A 19,385-nucleotide genomic window follows, 5' to 3' on the forward strand; every position below is an offset into this window, starting at 1 on the left:
AATTGATCAGTTTTCTAATTGCCATTATTTTATACTAGAAGAAAATGTCTTTCAACCTTCTATGTATTTTATATTTTCAAAGCCACAGAGCCTATTTCAGATGTCCTAGTTACATGCAGAAAATTAATCTGTATAAGGTGATTCTTCCTGAGTATGCACTCTTACTGTAAGCTAAATTAGGTGTTAAGGGAAGGAAATTTTCTTTTAAGTCTCCACCACTGACATGTAAAGCTGCCTGATTTTGAAATTAAGATTTATTTGATCACTGACATATTTAAAGAAAAATGCACAAACTATATGGAAACGTATTCATGTGTACTGGACACTTTAAAAACTTGGATGAAATTACCTTGGTGTTAGAAAAAAAATTCACGAGTTAAAACTTTTAAGTTATGCGGCTTGTACTTGTTTTATTTTTGCCACATTTGGGATTAAATCGATAGGACTGTTTAGGCTGGTAGTTGCATAACATTGCATGTATTCCTCATTATAACACCAGGATGTGGACATTATCAAGAAATTAAACATTTGGGGCATGAGGAATGGAAGCTGGCCAAAATATTCAAGAATAATCTACGCCTGATCTGTAGCAGTGGATTCCGGTGGTATGTTATTGCCTTTTGCATAAAGATTCGTTTCTGCTGATTTGACACGAGGGCATCGGAAAAACTCCTGCCTGAATCCCTGGAGAATTTGCTGCTGGACAATGAAAACTCTATTGGTCAAGATGGCCTGATTAAGAACACGGAGGGGAAAGAAAGCAAATGCCTGAAGAATCACACAGATGGAGTAAATGTTCTCTATTTCCCAGAGAGCTGGACACGGAATAGTGGTTTTTTTTAAAAAAAATATATTATTATCAATATTTATAAGAAGGCGGATTCCGACTAGATACCCAGGCAAACTTCCTAATGCGGAACTTGACAGTGGAGACAGCTACCTTAGGCAGCTGGAGGGTTTTCCACTGCAGGACAGCGGGCTTTCTTTTCAGCTGTATTTAAACTGCATTTCGCAGGGACTGGCCAAAATGGCCCCTTTCGGTTCTGCGATTCTGACTGAAATGACAGCAAGCCGCCCATCCTCTCCGGGGGGGGGCGGGGCGGAGGGAAGGCGATGGGGAGAATTCCGCGCTCTGCCAGGGAGGACAGGACGGGAGGCAGCTGTGCATCGCTCCGAATAGGCGGAGTCGCAGATGCGACGAGGGCCCGAGAGAGGCGGTGAGGACAGACATCCGCAAACCAACCCCCAACCCAACCCACAGAGAGCCGGGCTGCTCCATCCAATCTCTGTCTTATGTTCCACCTCGATTGGTCCCTGTCGGCTAGGTGAGAGCCGGGATTGGTCGGCGTTGCCCAGGCCGCGGGCGGGATTGGCTCGGGTAGCTTTCAGTCCCCAGACCGTCTCTGTGTGTATGTGTGTGTGTGTGTGTGTGTGTTGCGACTGCCGCTGGTGGTGCCCTCTCGGCCTTTGGCTTGGGAAGCGGGTAAGTGGCTGCGTCCGATGCTTGGAGGGCCGCCGAAGGCTGGACGAGAGACGGGCCAGAGATGCTAGTGTCTCTGTGGAGGGTGGGAAGAAGGCGAGGGCGCGGGTTGGTCCTCCGCCATCTACCTGTCCCGGCGTTGCGGCCTGTGCTGGAGGAGGGAAAGCAGGCCGCGCCTTCCAGGCCGGCTTTCCCCCGCCTGGTCTTTGGTGGCCGCAGCCCGAGCGAGGGGTCGGATTGGGTTGATGCCCTGGGTTATTCTGAGGCTGATCGTCAGGGTCGCTTCAGCTGAGGGGAGGAAGCGGCCGACGGTGACAGGGTTGCGCGATACCGGCATCCTATTCTGACAGGCAGGGGAGATGGGGGAGGGGAGGGGGGCTTGCGGACCTGAAGAGCTGGATCCTGAGCTCGCTTCTGAAAAGAGCCTTTATTCGGGTCAATGGGAAGACGTGGAGAATGCGGTGGGGTGAGGTTCAGCTCTGACAGCTTTGACAGGCTTGGGGCTGTTTCCAGGCTTCTGGTTTGGGGGAGATCGGAGACGTGTTCTCAATTGGTCAGTTTAGGCCAGAACCAACCGAATAGGCTCTCTTTCCCATTGATAATGTTTGCTTATAGTACACCAGAAACTAGGTAGGCAAGGCCTGGAGGGCCATAAGTCTGTTTTTCTCTTTTATCCGACCATTTAATTGGGACAGACATGTATATGGTATCTTTACTGTTTGTTTGTTTTTTCTCCACATCAGAGTGTTTTCTCTAATTTGATACCAGATCAGTCTTTTCAAGAGCTGGCTAAAACTTTTGGGTGAATAGAAAAAAGACCATCACATCTGTTTTGTGCGTATTAAATCCTGCTAGTCAGACAGTTCTGAATCATCCCCTCCCCCACCTTGTTTTTTTTTTACATCTTGTGCCTGTATATAGGATAGATATTTCTTATCCACTTTTGCTTACATCATGTATGCATTCATAAAGCTATACACATTTGAGCAGAATGTACACAGAATGATTCTATTTTCCTAGTCCATATTTCTTCCCTGTATATCATTTTACCTCGACTAATCAAAACTAGCCGTTAACTAGTATTTCATAGAACATCAGAACATTTGTTCTAAGTCTTGCTAAACATTTTGTTTTCACTCTTACCATCAAGCTGTGTCATATAATATATTGTCAGAAAAGGTATGCTCTTTTATAAAAATGCTTCTATGTGGCAAGCAAGTGATGACTTATGTCATCCACAAACCAGAATTGAGAATATTTAAAGCTAGGCACCATCTCAGAAAAGTGCAAGCGACATTCTTTTTTCCCTTAGCTGAAAATAAGAAAAAGTACCGAACCTAAACATATGGGTAAAGGTTTAGTGTATTGGTTAAAATAAAAATGAGAAAGCTAGTTTGTATTTATACAATCATTTGATTTTGATTAGTTGCAATACCTTCTAAAAGTTGTATACTTTTAATAAATTAAATGGAAAGTGGGTACTATACTAAATCTGGTACTGTTCTTCATAATTCTTAAAATGTCTTAATTGAAGTTGCATTTTCATATGTTGATTTATAATGTGCAGAGTTTATCCCTGCATTTAATAGACTCAAGAGAGCGAGGGCTCAATGCTTATAGACAGTGAACTTGTCAGCTGGAAAGCTGAAAGTCCAGGTTTGAGACCCGAGAACTGCATGACTTGCCCCAGCTGCTGCCCACCTGGCAGTTTGAAAGCATGCAAATGCAAATAGATAAATAGGTACCACCACTAAGGTGGGAAGGTAACATTCAGTACACCTCCACATATAATCATGCTGCACGCATGATCACAGAAATGTCTTTGGACAATCCTAGGTCCCTCAGCTAAAAAATGGAGATGAGCACCGCTCCTTATAGTGAACACTTCTCCCTAGAGTTGGACATGACTGGATAGGGGAAACCTTTACATTTACCTTTTTATTACACTCACATTAAATGTTTTAATAGTAAAAAGTGCTATATGATGGCCAGTTAATATGTAGTAGGTTTTATTAAAGTCAATTATTGTTAACATTCTAAGATTTATGCTCAGAGTGTTAAAGCTATTCTTCTTTATCAAAGTTAAAAAGAAGGTAAGTTCCTCCCAATTCTAATACGTTCATATATGGGTAAAAGTACAGAAAGCAGTTTTGTGTTTACACAGGTTTAGTAAATAATATATCCCCTTTTGCTTGATAATTATTGGAAAACAGCTTTTGGAGACTTATCTATATCTGAAATATACGCTGATCCAAGTCATGACTGTTTTGATATTTATAATATACAGAAAATATACAAAATAAATAATTATATAATTGTATCAGGAATAACTTCATATATTGTATGTATTGAAACACAGATATGTAAATGATTGTGCTGAGGCTGTAAAACTGAGACGTTAGAGAAAGAACTCGTGAGAAATTTTAATTTGAGAGTATGGAGGGAGGCAGTAGGTCTGTATTAGACCTAATAGCATGTAATCTGAATCAATGAAATACTATAAATGAATTAATGCATAATAAGTAATGAATATCATGATAAGATGTTAGGCCTTCTTATGTGGTGATTTAAAGTTAAGAGGCATTTGTGTGTAGTGTAAAATATTTTTTACAAAAATAAAAATAAAATTTCCTGGAGGCAGAGCAATAGAACTAGTTATCTCAAAATGGCTGATGCCGTAGTTATAAGAGCATTTCACTTTTCAGCTGGCAACAATGAAATATTGTATACCGTAATTCAGTATCAATGTTCCAGTAGTTTTAAGCTGTGTAAAATAAGGTATAAGAGTTTCTTACAATTGATTACTAATATAAGAAAAATATTATCGTAAATAGAGTATGAATAGATTCATAAAATCACTGAATTTTTTTTTACAAGAAATGCCTCAGAAAAAAAACTTATTTCTAAAGTAAAGTTCTAAATGATTTACAGAGAAAAATGTAGAAAAAAAGAGTCATTTATATGTGCTTGAAAGTATGTTTTTCAACTCTTTCAGGCTGCAGAACCTGTTAATTACATTTTTGGGACCCCTGATTCAAAGGCAAAGTGCTAATGACAGAAAATTGGCTATAAAATGAAAAATAAATGGTGATTATAAATTTTATTTGTTTATTGAAAGGATTTATTTAAAAAGTGTACCTTTTAAAGCGAATCCCATGCTGTCGTTTAGCAAGGATGTCACAAAGTCACCATTTGCGATTTCCTGCCAACTTCACACTTGACTTTGATTGTAGGAAACCAGTAAAGGTTGCAGCCGTGTAATTGCAGGAATATTGCAACAGTCAGAACCTTTGAGGAGCAGACATAAATACCACTTATTCAATATTGTCACAATTTCAAACAATAACTGAACAAGTGGTCATTAAGCAAGGACCATCTGTACTTTAAAGCAGGGTGAAAGACTACCTTTGTCAGTAATGGGACAAAATGAATGAAAGCAGATGTCAGGCCTGGAAGCTATCTTTTGCAGGTTTTACAGACTGGTAAGATAGAGTTGAAGTAGCTTAACTTCCATAGAATGGGCAAGCAATGGTCTTCCCTCAAAAACTGCATATTCTGATCAGTAGAGGTAATTCACAATACTTTTGCGATGATATAAATATGAGAATGGGTTGGTCTAATGTTCCAAGGTTTGATGTTTTTTTATCAGTACAGTGAGAATATGGTGAAAAACCTACCAAATATACTGTGTTTCCTTGAAAATAAAACCATGTCTTATATTTTTTGGAACCCCTGAAATAAGCATCGGGCCTTATTTTGGGGGATGTCTTATTATTTTGGGGCGCGTGGAACAAGACAGGCACATCTTGCCATCTTACCTGATTTCTAGCTCTGTCTCCCTAACCCTAACCAGAGGAAATGGCGGGGACCGGCTGCGCATGTGTTTAAATATTTTCGGGGAGGGCTTATTTTGGGGGGGTATTTTTTGGGGGGGGTGTTATTTTAGCGCATGCGTTCAAAAGCCCGATTGGGCTTATTATCAGGGGATGTCTTATTTTCAGGGAAGCACGGTAGTAAGAGGGAATAACATTGATTTTGGTATGCATTTATTTATTTAGCTTTCAGTCCTCCACATCTCAGATGTGTTTTTCACTTAATTAGTTCAAGAGAAAACTGTTTAAAGGTTTTAAAGATACTGAAGGAATAGAATTGCATTGGCTCCTGAATTGGCAGGGAAGTGCCACACAGAGGAAGTAATATTTAGCACCACCTGGCAGGCTAGAAGAGTAGCTTAGATGTGGTGTTAATAAGTCTTGACATTAGAATTACTTTAATTAAAAAAAAACACTGTTGTGATTTTTCCTAAAGTTTATGCAGAATGGAAAATTGCAGTAAATAAGTACTCTATGACTCCTGGGATGTTCTTGTCATGCAGTCTGTGTACATTTTTTAATAACAAAATGCTTCAATTTATCTATTTTGATCTATTGAAAGTATTTGAAACTATATTGAAAGTATTTGAAACTATAACTATGCACATTATTTGTTTATATAGTTTTAATTAACAAGGGTATATTGGTTGAATGGGGTTGGTTCTTCAGAAAGAGAATTAGAAGTTTTAAGAACAAACGACAATATATAAAACAGTACATGAATATGGTGGAAACTGGAATTGTTTGCAAGGATAGATAAGGAATATAAGAGGTATATTGAAAAGTATTGGTATAAAATAACAAATCTGTATTACTTTTTTTATCATTTTCTGCCTTTAATTTTCTTTGTCCGTTATATCTCTCCACTTCTCTGTACTTTGCATAATATTGTTTATCCTGAAAGGGAATGGTGTGGTGGGTTATTTCCTCAGTAAGAGTTACAAGAGACAATCAAACTTCCTAGGAGAAATAATACAGGCAAAACATACTTGTTGCAAGTTATTAGAACATGTCCTTTTGCCTTCATTAAAATAAAAAGCTCACAGGAAACAGATCTTAGAACTTTATAGTCACAAGAATTGTTCTCTATTGCTTTTTTTAGTAATCAAAAGAGAACTCCATCAATGTAGTATAGATATATTGCTACAAGAAGGTGTCACGAGTAATGAATATAGGAGCATTTGCAAATGATTCTAATGCATGTTGTCCATAATAGAAACTTTATATGTATTCCAAATCTTATCACCTGGATCAACCAGATTCATCAGATTCCTATTAATTCCCAGATAAGGCAAACAAAAATGGTTTCAGTGTGATTAAGTCAGTATTTAAGGTCCTGAGGATTAGAAAAGTATATAAGTACTAAGAATGTAAGTACTGGGTATTATCAAAATAGGATATTGTCAAAGTTAATAGTATGCTATACTATTGATCGATGGCCTATTAAGATGAACAGTCTATGCAGATACCAGATTTCTAGGATGTAATGATTAGAATAGACAGTAATCTTGAAATACCTTGTAAGTATATTGTAACTTGAGTTATCAGACAATTGATATGCTGGGAATTCTGTGGTTGTATTGACAGTATATCTATAAATCAGCAGGTTAGGAAATGCTGAATTAGAACACTATTCTCTCTCCTGATGCATTCATTGTGAGAACTGCATGTAGCTTGAGGGTGAAATTTCAAGCTTTCCCAGCTATCTTTTTAAAAATTAAAATCCAACATTTTTCAACTAATACAAAATGCATATTTACAATTAGTTTGCTTCCGTATTCTGACCAGAGAGATCAGGGCCAGAATAGTCTCAATTTTTAAAAAATAAGGGTTCATCCTGCTAATCTGAAATGGTATACGTTTCACAATTTCAGTAAATAAAAGTATTTTGTTTTTGCTATTGTTAAATAACTGGGCATTTTTGGGTGATGGAAAACTTTCCAGATGCCATTGTATCCCTGGTTTATAAAAGTCACATGAAAGTGGATTGCAGAAGGAAATTAGTGTAATCTGGAGCAACTTTTTTATCCTTCAGTAAAGCACTAACTAATCAGCTGGAAACAAATAGAGAATCTGCTTGCTGACTGTTGCTCATTTATTCTGAGGTGTGCTTTTAGTAGTTCAAAGGCCAAACAAAATCCTTGCCATCTGCTTTACGGGAAGGGGGGAGCCCACAGAAAATCTGGACTAACCTGAATATTTTTCATATAGTATCTATACATTTTCTAAACCAAAGTTCTCTTTAATTATATGTGTTATACAGGGGTGAAATTTACTTACCTTCCCTATGGGTTTGAAAGTGTGTGCTTTGCGTGCTCATCACATGCGATATTGGACCCTCTGCCGGTTCACCCAAACCGGTGCAAACCGGTAGCATTTCACCCTTGTGTTATGGCACCAAGATAGGCCTTTGCTTTAAAAGATAGAAATGCCCTCTTTATTTATGCTGATCCAAGACAGCATGTTAACTGTAGCATGTAGTTTGCTGATGTATTTATTGCCCAACTGTTTTAAATAATCTTGAGCCTAATCTTCAAAACTAGCATATTTAAGTGATTTCATTATGAAACTCCATGTCTGCTTGACTAGGAATATGTGATTGTTCCACTGTACAGTCTGGAAAGGGTAGATTTCAAATATTAAACTATATAATATTTGGTCCTCTTACAATTATCAGTATAAGAAGTAAGAAATAACAATCAACATTTTTGCTTGACTAAAGTGTGATTAATCTTATTTTACTAATTTTAAAAATACAAATTATGCTTAATACATAGATAGCTTGAAGGAATATCTAATGACAAATTTCATGTGATCTGAAACAGATGATTTAAGGTACACTAAAGTGTAATTAATCTTATTTTACTAATTTTAAAAATACAAATTATATTTAATATGAATAGCTTGAAGGTTAATATTAATATTTAATATTACTGAGCAGTATTCATTTGATTGTTTTATTGCTTATTCCATTGTCATCACAATAAAGTTGATTTACTATTATTTATTAAGTAATTTTATATGATCACGCATATAAATAAGATAATTTACCATTTATCTTTATAGAACAGCCTACTTTGGTAAATATTCAATTTACAACCCAAGTAATTGCATTCTTTAGGAATGGATATTATTAATCTATGGGCAATAAGTCCATACATTTTTTAAACCAAAGAAATTGAATTTGATATGGATGGTTCTATCATCACTGGAAATGTTCTGATGAAATGCTTACCATTCTGGCTCCCCATATGGTCAGTATCTTTTTTAGATTTCTGTAGAAGACAACTTTATAAAAAGCAATGGACAACTTCATTGCAATGTACCATTTCTTTTAGGCACTTTTTTAAAATAAAAAGTACTTTTAAACTTGGTTTAAAAGATGCTAATTAAAATCATGTGATTGGCATCATACAGGTTTCATGGACAAATAAAATGATAGATCAGATGGACAGACAGATGGCAGAAAGAGACATACTGGGAAAATATGGCTCAGACTGAAGTGCTTTCTTACAGGACCCTGCAGAATTGTAGGTATTCTGAAATAATCAGACTTTGATGAAAATATATATGGAATCCAGGAACAACTTTCTGCATACAAAGGACAGTTCAGCTGTTGCAGAGAAAACTATTGAAAACACATCATGAGTTTACATAGATTTTGTCTTGAGAGGACTCTTTCTTCCTCTATTCTTTGGCTATCTTTGGTTAATGTTAAATCAAAATTCAGAAAACCTCTTTAGCTGCAGTGTATAGACAATCTTATTCAGAATTGAAATGGATTGGGAGTAATGATAGAACCCCAGATTTGGCATTGTGATGTGAATCAAGATGTAGAAAAGGTAATGACTTTAAATTAAATATGAGCATGAAACATGTGCCTTGATAAAGCATTGGGCATTTGAACTGTTCAATTTATCTAAACCTATACAATTAGTATATACATCATAAATTATTAACTTATTGGACAGGTGGGATCTAGATGTTGTTATTCAAAGTATATTTTTGTTTCAGTTGTAATTTCATATTCCACAATCTAATTGTAATGTGAAGTGGATTATGTGGATAGAAATCAAAGCATATTAAGCAAATGTTGGCAAGGTTTTATGTTATTGTTTATATTATGTTGGCAATGTTTTATAGCACTTCAGTTGAAATCAGTAAGATTTACTTTTGATAGAAATATATATAATGGCATTATAGGTTTATAATAAGGAAACAGACATGTATACATATTTATATTTGGTTGAATATAAATCCAATGTATAATATATTGAATTATAGATGAAGAAATCATATTACTATGATTTATTACTAGCATTAACATGATGCAGATTAAATATAATAGATTAAAATTGTATAGCCAAAGAGAATGCTTATTAAATTTTTTCATTCAACTAGCAATATTATATTTAGACTTCATCTTAATATGTAGCTGGATACATTTGCTAGTTGCGACTCTGTTATTTTCCTTTGAAATGAATGTAATTTCAATTCCTGCAAAGAAGATACAGATATTCCTATTAAAATCTTCAGTGTCCTGCCCAAAATTCCATATCACAGGATTCATTCTCATTTCAATGATAAAAGGTAAAAGAATTAGAAAAATGAATTAAATTTTCATTCAGATGTGATAGACAATGGGTGTCAAACTTGCGGCCCACGGGCTAGATGTGTCACATGCTGGTCCCGCCCCCACCTGGTTTAGCGAAGGGGGAAAAAGTCCCAATATGTCACATGATGCCGCCATGATGATACGAGTTTGACACCCCTGCAATAGACCATCCAATCCAATTTGGAGTAGGCATAACTTCACACAAACAATGTGAATTTGGAAGAACGATAACTTGCAGAAGGAACTAAATACTGAAATAAATATTTTTATTTGTGTTGATCCTCCTGTGTTCTACATATGTTTCATTACACATATAGTTTTTCCCCCCGAAAAATTCTTAATTTTAGAATTATTTATTTCTATTATTGAAGTGTTGAAGAAGAGTTAACTTCTTCCATTTCTGATGTCAGATATCAGTTAAGAAGTTTTGAAGCTTTATATTGACTAAAGGCAACCAACCTCACCCTCTGTATCTCAGAGTTTTGATGCATCTGCTAAAGACTGGAATACAATTTGAGTTTTAAATTATAGTTTATATAATGCTACTCAAATGTTTTAAAGTGAAATTGACCTATATATTTAATTTTTCAAGACAAACATACTCATATTTCATCATCTTTAGTGGACTTGCTGGATTTTGTGGATGGTTTTATACATGCTGTTACAAATGTTTACAATCAGAATGCCTACAGTATGCAAAAATATTTTTATGGTAGGAATGGTGACATGCAAAATACCATGTCAGTTTTGGAAGACAATTTTCTTTTTGCTTCTTAACTGCCACATATTTTAGCTGAGGAAATTGGGAGGGGGTTGTTGTTGGAGCGGTAGAAAGTTAGTCTTAACAACATTCCGTATTCAAGGACATCCTGCGTCTGACGGAGACTGCCTGAAGATTGTATCCAATTGAGTGTGAAGAGTTGATTGGACAAGTGATGAACTTGTGGGTGTGGGGCAGGGCTATGAACTGTCAACTGGGTGTGGAAAACCTGGAAGCTTTCAGTTTCGGGTTTTCCCAGCTGTGCCAACATGACATCTCTAATAAATTGGAACTTTGAGGAACCTCAAGCCTCAGAGCCTTATTTTGTTGGGGGCGTTCCTTGGAACCCTAACATTCCAGTTATAAGAAGACATTATAATGAAGCTAAAAGATAAGTAACTGGCAAGGTGATTATAGTAATAAATTAGGATTAGGGGAGATCAGATTCATACCTAGTTATAGAGTTTCAATGATGTCTTGAAAAATATTATCTCCCAACCCAACATATCTTACAATATTATTTCTAAAAAAAAAAAAAAACCAGTGGAAATACTATAAAGGTTACCCTTGGGATCCTGAAGGAAAAATGGTCTATAAATCTACAAATAATATAAAAAAGACAGTTGCTGACCTTCAGAGTACAAAACAGTTTTTAACTTTATTTATTTATTTAGTCAGGTTCTTTTCCATTATTCCAAATATAGTTATGGAACATTTTGAGAAATTAAGGGATTTTTCCTCCCAAAAGATAGTTGAACATTTTGAGGAACATGAGTAAAATCTTACATTAAATATTCTATCTAAGATGATTTGTATGAAAATATTTTATTTAATATACACTATGAAAATGTTTAAGTCACTGTATAGTATCACAAAATGGTAAGTCTTTAACAAAATGAGCAATGCCCAAATTCAGTTTTATAACAATATTGAAAATCTTCCCATGATATTGCAAACGAATTCTAAACCATTCACTAATTGAGACAGATATAAATTACTTAAATAAACTAAGTTTGTGCTTAGTATCTGCCTGGTATGGAATTGTTTCGAGTTTTGTTTATATAAAATAATTCACTTATCTAGTTCAGTTTGGAACTCTTGTATACCTGCTCCCTTGCTATGTCCCCAACTTCCAGGTCTCTTCATTTTATTTCCCATAGCTCCCAGATTTATAAACACACATGCAAACACTTGCTTTACTTCCCCATTTCTCCTTTTTCTTTTATAAAGTCTAATATGGTTAAATCTAGAAGACATTGCAATAGCCTCTAGCTGAGTCATTGTTTCTCTAATGGAAGATTGCTTAGTACTAAGAAAACTAATTAGAATCTGAAAAGTGAAGAGTGATTTGTTTGACATTTCTTACTCTGCTTTCCAGCTCCCCTATATTAAAAAAAGCATACTTTATAGTATATATTAAAATATTAAAAATTAGAAATCCTTTACATGGTGCCAATGGCGTTCACCAATTTTATGATATACATCAGGGATCTCAAACTCAAGGCCCAAGGGGTGGATCCGGTCCGTTGGGGTGCTTAGATTTGGCCAATGAGGATGCCCTGGAAACAGCAAAGGATTGGCCAGTGGTGCCTCTGCCAATGAAAATGGAGCTCACGAGGGCCACGGGTGGCCCTCCCAAGCTCTATTTTCGGTGGCAGAGGGTTGCAGGAGGCAGTCGCAGGTGAAAATGGAGCTTGGGAGCCCGTTTTTGCTGGCAGAGCACCCAGACCACCACAGGAGCCCCCAACATGAGTGACGTTGAGCTGGCCATGCCCACTCTGGCCACGCCAATCCCAGCCCCCCTCCGATGTCAAACACAACCCTGATGCGGCCCTCAATGAAATCGAGTTTGACATCCCTGATATACATGAATCCTGTATTACTGTCCCTAGAATAATTGCGCTAATTGATTCTTTGCTTTCATGCTAATATCAATAATATTGGTATTCTTTTGTTAGCATTTATATTTATACCACAAACATGTTTAGTATTAAAATTAAATTAATTAAAACTATATTCTATTATATTTAGAACTACATTTTTCTCTTTTCCCCTTTCCCCCTCTCTTTCAGTGATGGGTCAGGAAGCTGGAAAACCCACATGGCCAAAACCAGCAGGAGGCTATCAAACTATTACAGGGAGAAGATATGGAAGAAGACATGCCTATGTCAGTTTTAGACCATCTCTGATGAATCAAGAAAGATATTCAAACCAACACACAGAAGAATGTGAAGGATTAGAACTAGACAGTGTTCTAAAAGAAAATTTATTGTGTGTGTGTCACATAATTACAAATTATTATTATTTGATTCAGAGAAAACTTTCTACTTTGGGCAAAGATTGTACAAAAAGCTAGGATGTTGTGAACTTAACATAATTTGGATATATCATATTGATCTTTTTTATCTATAACATATATCTGAACCTTATTTGAATAATATGTAGTTATTATGTGTAATCCAAGTCTGCTCCCAGGTTTGCATTATTTAATTTTAAGTAAGCCTGACATATAAAATAGATGATAAAAGTAGGTCATCAGTGTTCATTTTCTTTTGTTAATATTTTGGGGTATCCATAATTATAACATTATTTACCATACTATATGTAATTTATAATTCATTATTCTTTTCTGGGTTACTTTAATTGGTATAGTTTATGTTAGTTTGCCTTTCAAAATTATTAACATTATATGTTGCTTCTTTCTATGTTGAATACTATCAAATTTCTGTGATTGGTTTTGCTAAATCTGCTTGCATTTTAAATTTCTAAGAACTATTAGAAGTTTTCTTCAATCAAATTGTACAAAATAATATCTCTCTATTATATTACTGCAGTCATAGAGGCAATATTACGTAGGATGCCCTTCTATTTATTTAACACATTTACATAATATTACTTTAGCAAAGCTGACTCGCAACACATAGAATGTGAAAAGGATATTGTGTGTACCATTAGAATAGTAATCAGAAGCGAACATCAGTAACTAAATATCTCAAATTCCATCATAATGTTTTTTTCTAAATGAGAAATATTAAAGAGGAAGTTGGATGAAGGGAAAGAGGAAGCAAATCTAGAACAAATAAAATCAGTCAATGAAAGAACTGTTCACAAAGTAGTGACACTACTTGTACCATGTTAAATGAAATACTATATATTTGGGGTGATTCTGTTTAATATTAATGATAAAATACCCTATTCCTAATCTATAAGAAAATTATTTTTACTAGTGGGCAATTGCATAAGATTTTCAGAATAAGATTATTCATAATGAAGGCAGCAAATTAATACTGTATAATGATTTGGAAGTATATAGCATGCTATAACTAATTATATAATTTCATTGTTTAAATACATAGCCTGATTCAGCCATAGAGAGAAGTCAAAATGCTGGTTTATTGTGAATAGTTAAGCATGGTAGTGAATGCTGTTTTATTGCTAGCATCCGCTCTTTATGCCTCTTTCATTTTTTTAAAAAAAATCTTTATCCTTATTTATTGATTGATTTGTATGCCACCCATCTCATCATGAGGTGACTATTTAATTTCTTTATGATTTTATGAAGTTGTTCTTTGTTCTACAATTCTAATATAGTTCGTTGAGCAAGTTAACAAGCTGAACATTTTTCTTTTTATGTATCCCTGAACAAAATGGAGGGAAGATCAGTGATTTACTTAGTAATTTTTGCTGGCAAGATATGTCTAATTGGAACAATGGAACTGTATCCACCAATGTGTTTGATTATTCACAATAAACCAAAAGTTTTTTAAACTTTTTCCATTGGAATCATGCCAATAAATGGCATATTATTAACTTTATTGGTGTAGTATTGAAAGATGAGGTAGTATTGCAAATTGTTGGGAATAGATTTTCTTCCAAAAATGAGAAATAGTTGTTTTGATATCTAACCACTTTTTCTAAATGACTTACTATATATATTCATTATGTTCTGATGATTTATACTTGAGTCTTTACCACTTTGCTAGTTAGTTTAAAAAAAAAACAGCTGTAGATTGATACATCTTTAATTACTGATTTTATCATGTCTGTTTTACTATATAATCAATAACTGGTCTTATCCTTCCAATGTATCTTTCTTTATAATTTTATATAAAGGTTCCAATCCACATGTTCCAGTATGTTCTCCGTTGGTAGATGCATCATTATTACCAAATGGTGGATCAGAAGAACCTGTTTCTGAAGCTGATTCTAGCCACGCTATCAACATAGATACTTCCATGTTTTCTCCAACATGCTACAATTTGTGTGATCACCAAAATGTTGCCAACAATGAGAATTCTAATGACAATGTGGAGTCTACTTCTGAAGAGAGCAATAATATTCATGGCCAGAATGGAATTGCCTTTGTAAACATTGACTCTTATGAACCAGACAGCAGTGATGGAGAGGAAGATGGTTTCCAAAGTGCTATCACATTAGCTAAAGAAGAAACAGGACTATTTCAAGAAAAACTGGACAATATGCTTTCCAGGTTAGAAAAAGATATGGACTCCTTCAGTGATCTACAGTCACATCTGCCTAGTTTCAGTCATACCATAAGTAAAAGTTTTGAAGATCTTAGACTAGTGCCTTTTAGAAGACTTTCTAGCATAGAATCAGATACTGTTTGTCAAAATAAGTCACTTTCAAAAATATCAAATGAAGAAACTTTAGCAAAAAATAACCTTGTTTCTACTTACGATTTAGAACAGAGAAACAGTAGTACAGCTGAGCCTACAATTAGGACACATGTAGGAATTTGTAATGCACTGAGTACTACAAACATGAAGATGGACCAAGAGAATTCAGCTGAATTGGTAGTAAGACCCAAAGTTAGAAAACAGAATCCTGTTAACGAGATTGATAAAAAACAGTCTGTAATGAATGAAGAGGAAGAAAAAAGAAGTAGTAAAATGTGGACTGATAATGTGGATGACCAGCAATGCAATGCTGAAATTACCTCAAAGCATAATAAAGAAAAAAAATCTAATATGATTTTTGACCCCAAAGAGTATGAATTGCCTGAAAAGAAAGTAAAAAATGAACCAAGGAAACAAAATACAAGTCTTCAAGAAAAAAATAAAATAGATGATAGTGCTTTTTGGGACGAATTTGAAGATTGTGGTAGAAACCTATCTAGTTCCAACAAAGATGAAGATGACAGGTAAGTTTTTTTTAAAGAAGTTTAATTTTACATTTTCCAAATATTTGATTATTTTTGGTTAATATGTGTACATTTAAATTGACCAAAAAATTTCTGAATCCTCAATGTTGCAGTGTTATATTCCTTTTCAGATATCATAGTGATGTCTGAACAGTGTATTTCTTCCAATTGTGTGTTGTACTTCCAAGTGGCTGGATCAGACACTGTACCTTTAAATATCACAATCCATTTAGTTTCAGCTAAAAGTATTCATCTAATTTTTTCTATCAATAAGCAAATAAATGTTTTGAGAAACTATACAAAAATGTGGTTTACAGTACTTTTGTTTTTGGAAATAAATTTATTTTACCAAGAATACTTCGGTGACTTCTACAACAACATGGCTTAGATCCCAAATCATTTTACTGGAATAGAAAAACACTCAAATGTGTTCAGAGAAATCCCACCAAACTCCTTACAATCCTAATTTCCTGTATAAGCCAGTGTGGCTAGTTTTTAAGATTAAAGACAATCCATTAGTCTTTTGAAGTGTTTTTTTGAGGGAACAAGTAAGAAGACGACTGTTACATAAGAATTCTGCTCAGTAATCTCTGAATCGAACATTAACAACAAAATAGCATATGTACTTAATGTTTTCTTCAGTGGTATTGTCTAAACATCCTAAGAGCATTTAACAATTTTATAAGATATTATTGGCATCTGATAGAAAGTTGCCTATGTGCAGTACTGTCTCTATAGTTAGCTAAAAAAATAGATAGCAATGAAGAACTGAAAAGTGTAAGACATGATTAAATGCATAGGTAATATCCGGTTTCATACGATCAAAGAGAGTTTTCCTCTTAATTCTCAGACCTTCAAAAGTTGGTCCAAAGGGTTGGGAAACCCTCCAGAGCAAGTACAAGGTAAACAATTACCACCCCTTCATTTAATTAGTTCTATGCTTCAAGACTTTCCATTGTGTTCTATTTGTTTTCTGAACTGCGTAAATGCAGTGTTAATGCACTTCTTAGGTTTGATTAAGCTGAAGATTATACAAAACTATACAACCTGTGGTAGCACTAATATGTTCAAACTAAAATGTTCCATCTGCCAAAACTATTTCTGAAACTTAAGTTGCAGGGAAGGTTCATCATACATAATCACTATTAAAGGATTATACTTCCTAATAAATTAGGTTTTTGGGGGGTGAAAGGAATACATCAGAGCTTACAATATTTTTTCTGAATATTTGAATGTATTTCCTTATTTTTCACTTATATCTCTGTCAAATATGAATCTTCCAGAAATGTTCCTCCTCTCTTAAATCTGTGTTGAAGAATTGAGAAATGCTCACCTTGAACCTGGCTTCCAAAAAAAAGAAACATTAACCTAAGATTAAAACATTACTCCAACCTTTCTCCCAGGTGATTGCCTTGCTTTCCTTGGGGATGAGGAATATGCCATTGTGTACACTTGGGGTCTCTTGAAGATGAAACATACCTTCAAATAAAGAATGCAAAGAAAATTTTGAAAGACTAAGATGGAGGCTGAGATTTTTTGGAAGTATCAAACTGATTTAGATTTGCTTCTACAGTAAAGTTAAGGAGATAGTAGATTTGTAACACAAACAAAAATATTCTGAAATTATGCCTACCATTTTAATATTTAAATGGGAAGGCTTTAGTTTCATAATTTTAGGATGGTAAAAGTATTTTATAATAAAAATATCACCTAGATTTGATGAAAATGAAATCTTCAAGATTTTTTAAAACAAAAATCTGTCGCAAAGACCAATGCTATTTTTCTATTCATATTATTATTACATTAGATTTATATCTCTTTTATTTTACATATTGAATCTACGTTGTGATATAAGTTATTTAACAAGAAAAATAGAAAATAATGGTGGTATTCATAATAGGTTTTAAAACTGGCAGCGTTCCAAGTTTGCGGTTAATCATTTCCTTAGTGCTTACAGGCATTGCTGTCCAATATCATTAGGAAAAGGCTTTCGATTTTAAATGTAATTAGAATGTACTGGAATTTTACAGGGGTGTCCTGTTAGCAAATAGTTCAGAACTGGGATTGTGTAATGTTGAGGACAAGGGATAAATGAAAAATAGTACAAAGACCATGATTTATATATAAAAATAAAAGCTTTAAAATATTCAGGAATTTCTATTCTGTATCTAGCTCCTTGTGATATGGTTGATAATCTTGATGTTTATAGGACCATATTATGTTTAGCAAATTTGATTCCACCAAGCTACCAACTGCTTATTCATTTATTATCTATTTATAATTTCTGTTTAAAATTTAGGTACGTGTAAGAAGAAACAGAGAGTAATATATGAATGTCCATAAAATAGTTTGTTTCATCATGTTCTCAGCATATTTATTAGAAGTTTAAAAGATGTTTATTGCCAATCCTGTATTATTAAATACACATTTTCATATCATAAATGAGCTTAAAGAAAGTATTATCTTTCTTTGCATCAGGCCAGTTCTAGTATGATGCTGCTGAGGAATCTAAAGTCCAAGAAGGGATTTTTAATAAAATAGATCCTAATTTTCTTGGTGCGCCTTCAGATTACAAATATTTTATTTCTTTGGTAGGAGGTAAGATTAGGATTTCAGGATGAAAGAAGCAGTAGCTTTTTCTTTTGGTCTCACCTGGGAGAATTCGTAAGGGATTTTTTTTTATATAGTATGATTTTAGTCAGGAATGATCCCCTACTCTTATGGACAGAATCATCCAAACTTGAGCATGTTCATATCCAAAGGGGAAACTAGACATGCTTTTAGATCTTTTCCATTTTATGCTCAGCTTGATTGAATCATGGCAACTATTAACTCTATCAATCTTTAAGTACAACTGGACTCTCTCAAATTGCAGCTCAGAATGCAGTGATGGTGAATGGTCGGCATCCCTGCCTTCTTATTTTTCTGTGACTGTGAAAGATCAGTCTTCCAGTGATGAAAGCTGGGAGACACTTCCAGGCAAAGAGGAACAGGAACCTGAAGAGCAGAGTGATAGCAGTGGTGTGGAAGAGGAACATAATGAATTCGGTTTCCAATCACGGTATGTCATTCTACTAACGAAGTGCTTTTTTATTCAAAAGGTTTTACAAATATTTTTACCCATACTTCCCCCCTCCTCCCTCCAACCCTTACCCTATCCCCTCCCTCCACCCCACTTCACCCAATCCCCCCACCCCCGGGCTTCCCAGAGCAAAATACAGGATATATTACCTAACAATCATAAAGTAGAATAAGCAAACAATCCATAAACTTCCATCCCTCCCCTAGTACCTTAACTCCCCTTATCTATTCAAAAAAGAAAAGAAAAGAGAACAAACTATTACAATTACATTCTATCCATTCTTAAGCTTTTCAATCCTTCTTCTCCATTCCAATATTCTTTCGTAGACAATCTTTTAAATACTCTAAAGTTTCTGCTTTCTCTTTTAAGTTCATTAATTTTTGTATCCAATCTTCAACAGTATATGATATTCCAT

The 19,385-nt window shown here is 34.7% G+C and overlaps 1 protein-coding gene across 10 annotated transcripts in view; it reads left to right on the forward strand.

The window, feature by feature from the left end:
* The first annotated feature begins 1,278 nt into the window (after nt 1-1,278).
* PJA2 (praja ring finger ubiquitin ligase 2) overlaps nt 1,279-19,385 on the forward strand; it is a 50,328-nt gene continuing 32,221 nt past the window's right edge. Inside the window, exons 1-5 of one of the 10 annotated variants that reach the window (XM_058167468.1) lie at nt 1,445-1,481; nt 8,769-8,882; nt 12,800-13,000; nt 14,841-15,888; nt 18,764-18,949. In XM_058167468.1, coding sequence (XP_058023451.1) covers nt 8,840-8,882; nt 12,800-13,000; nt 14,841-15,888; nt 18,764-18,949 — 1,478 coding nt within the window. In that variant the 5' untranslated portion in view covers nt 1,445-1,481; nt 8,769-8,839. Of the gene's footprint in view, nt 1,326-1,414; nt 1,484-4,475; nt 4,568-8,768; nt 8,883-12,799; nt 13,001-14,840; nt 15,889-18,763; nt 18,950-19,385 lie in introns of those variants that run through there. The other 9 variants (XM_058167467.1, XM_058167472.1, XM_058167465.1 and 6 more) reach the window with 9 other exon arrangements.

Source organism: Ahaetulla prasina, chromosome 2, assembly GCF_028640845.1.
Source record: "Ahaetulla prasina isolate Xishuangbanna chromosome 2, ASM2864084v1, whole genome shotgun sequence".
NCBI classification, from domain to species: domain Eukaryota; kingdom Metazoa; phylum Chordata; class Lepidosauria; order Squamata; family Colubridae; genus Ahaetulla; species Ahaetulla prasina.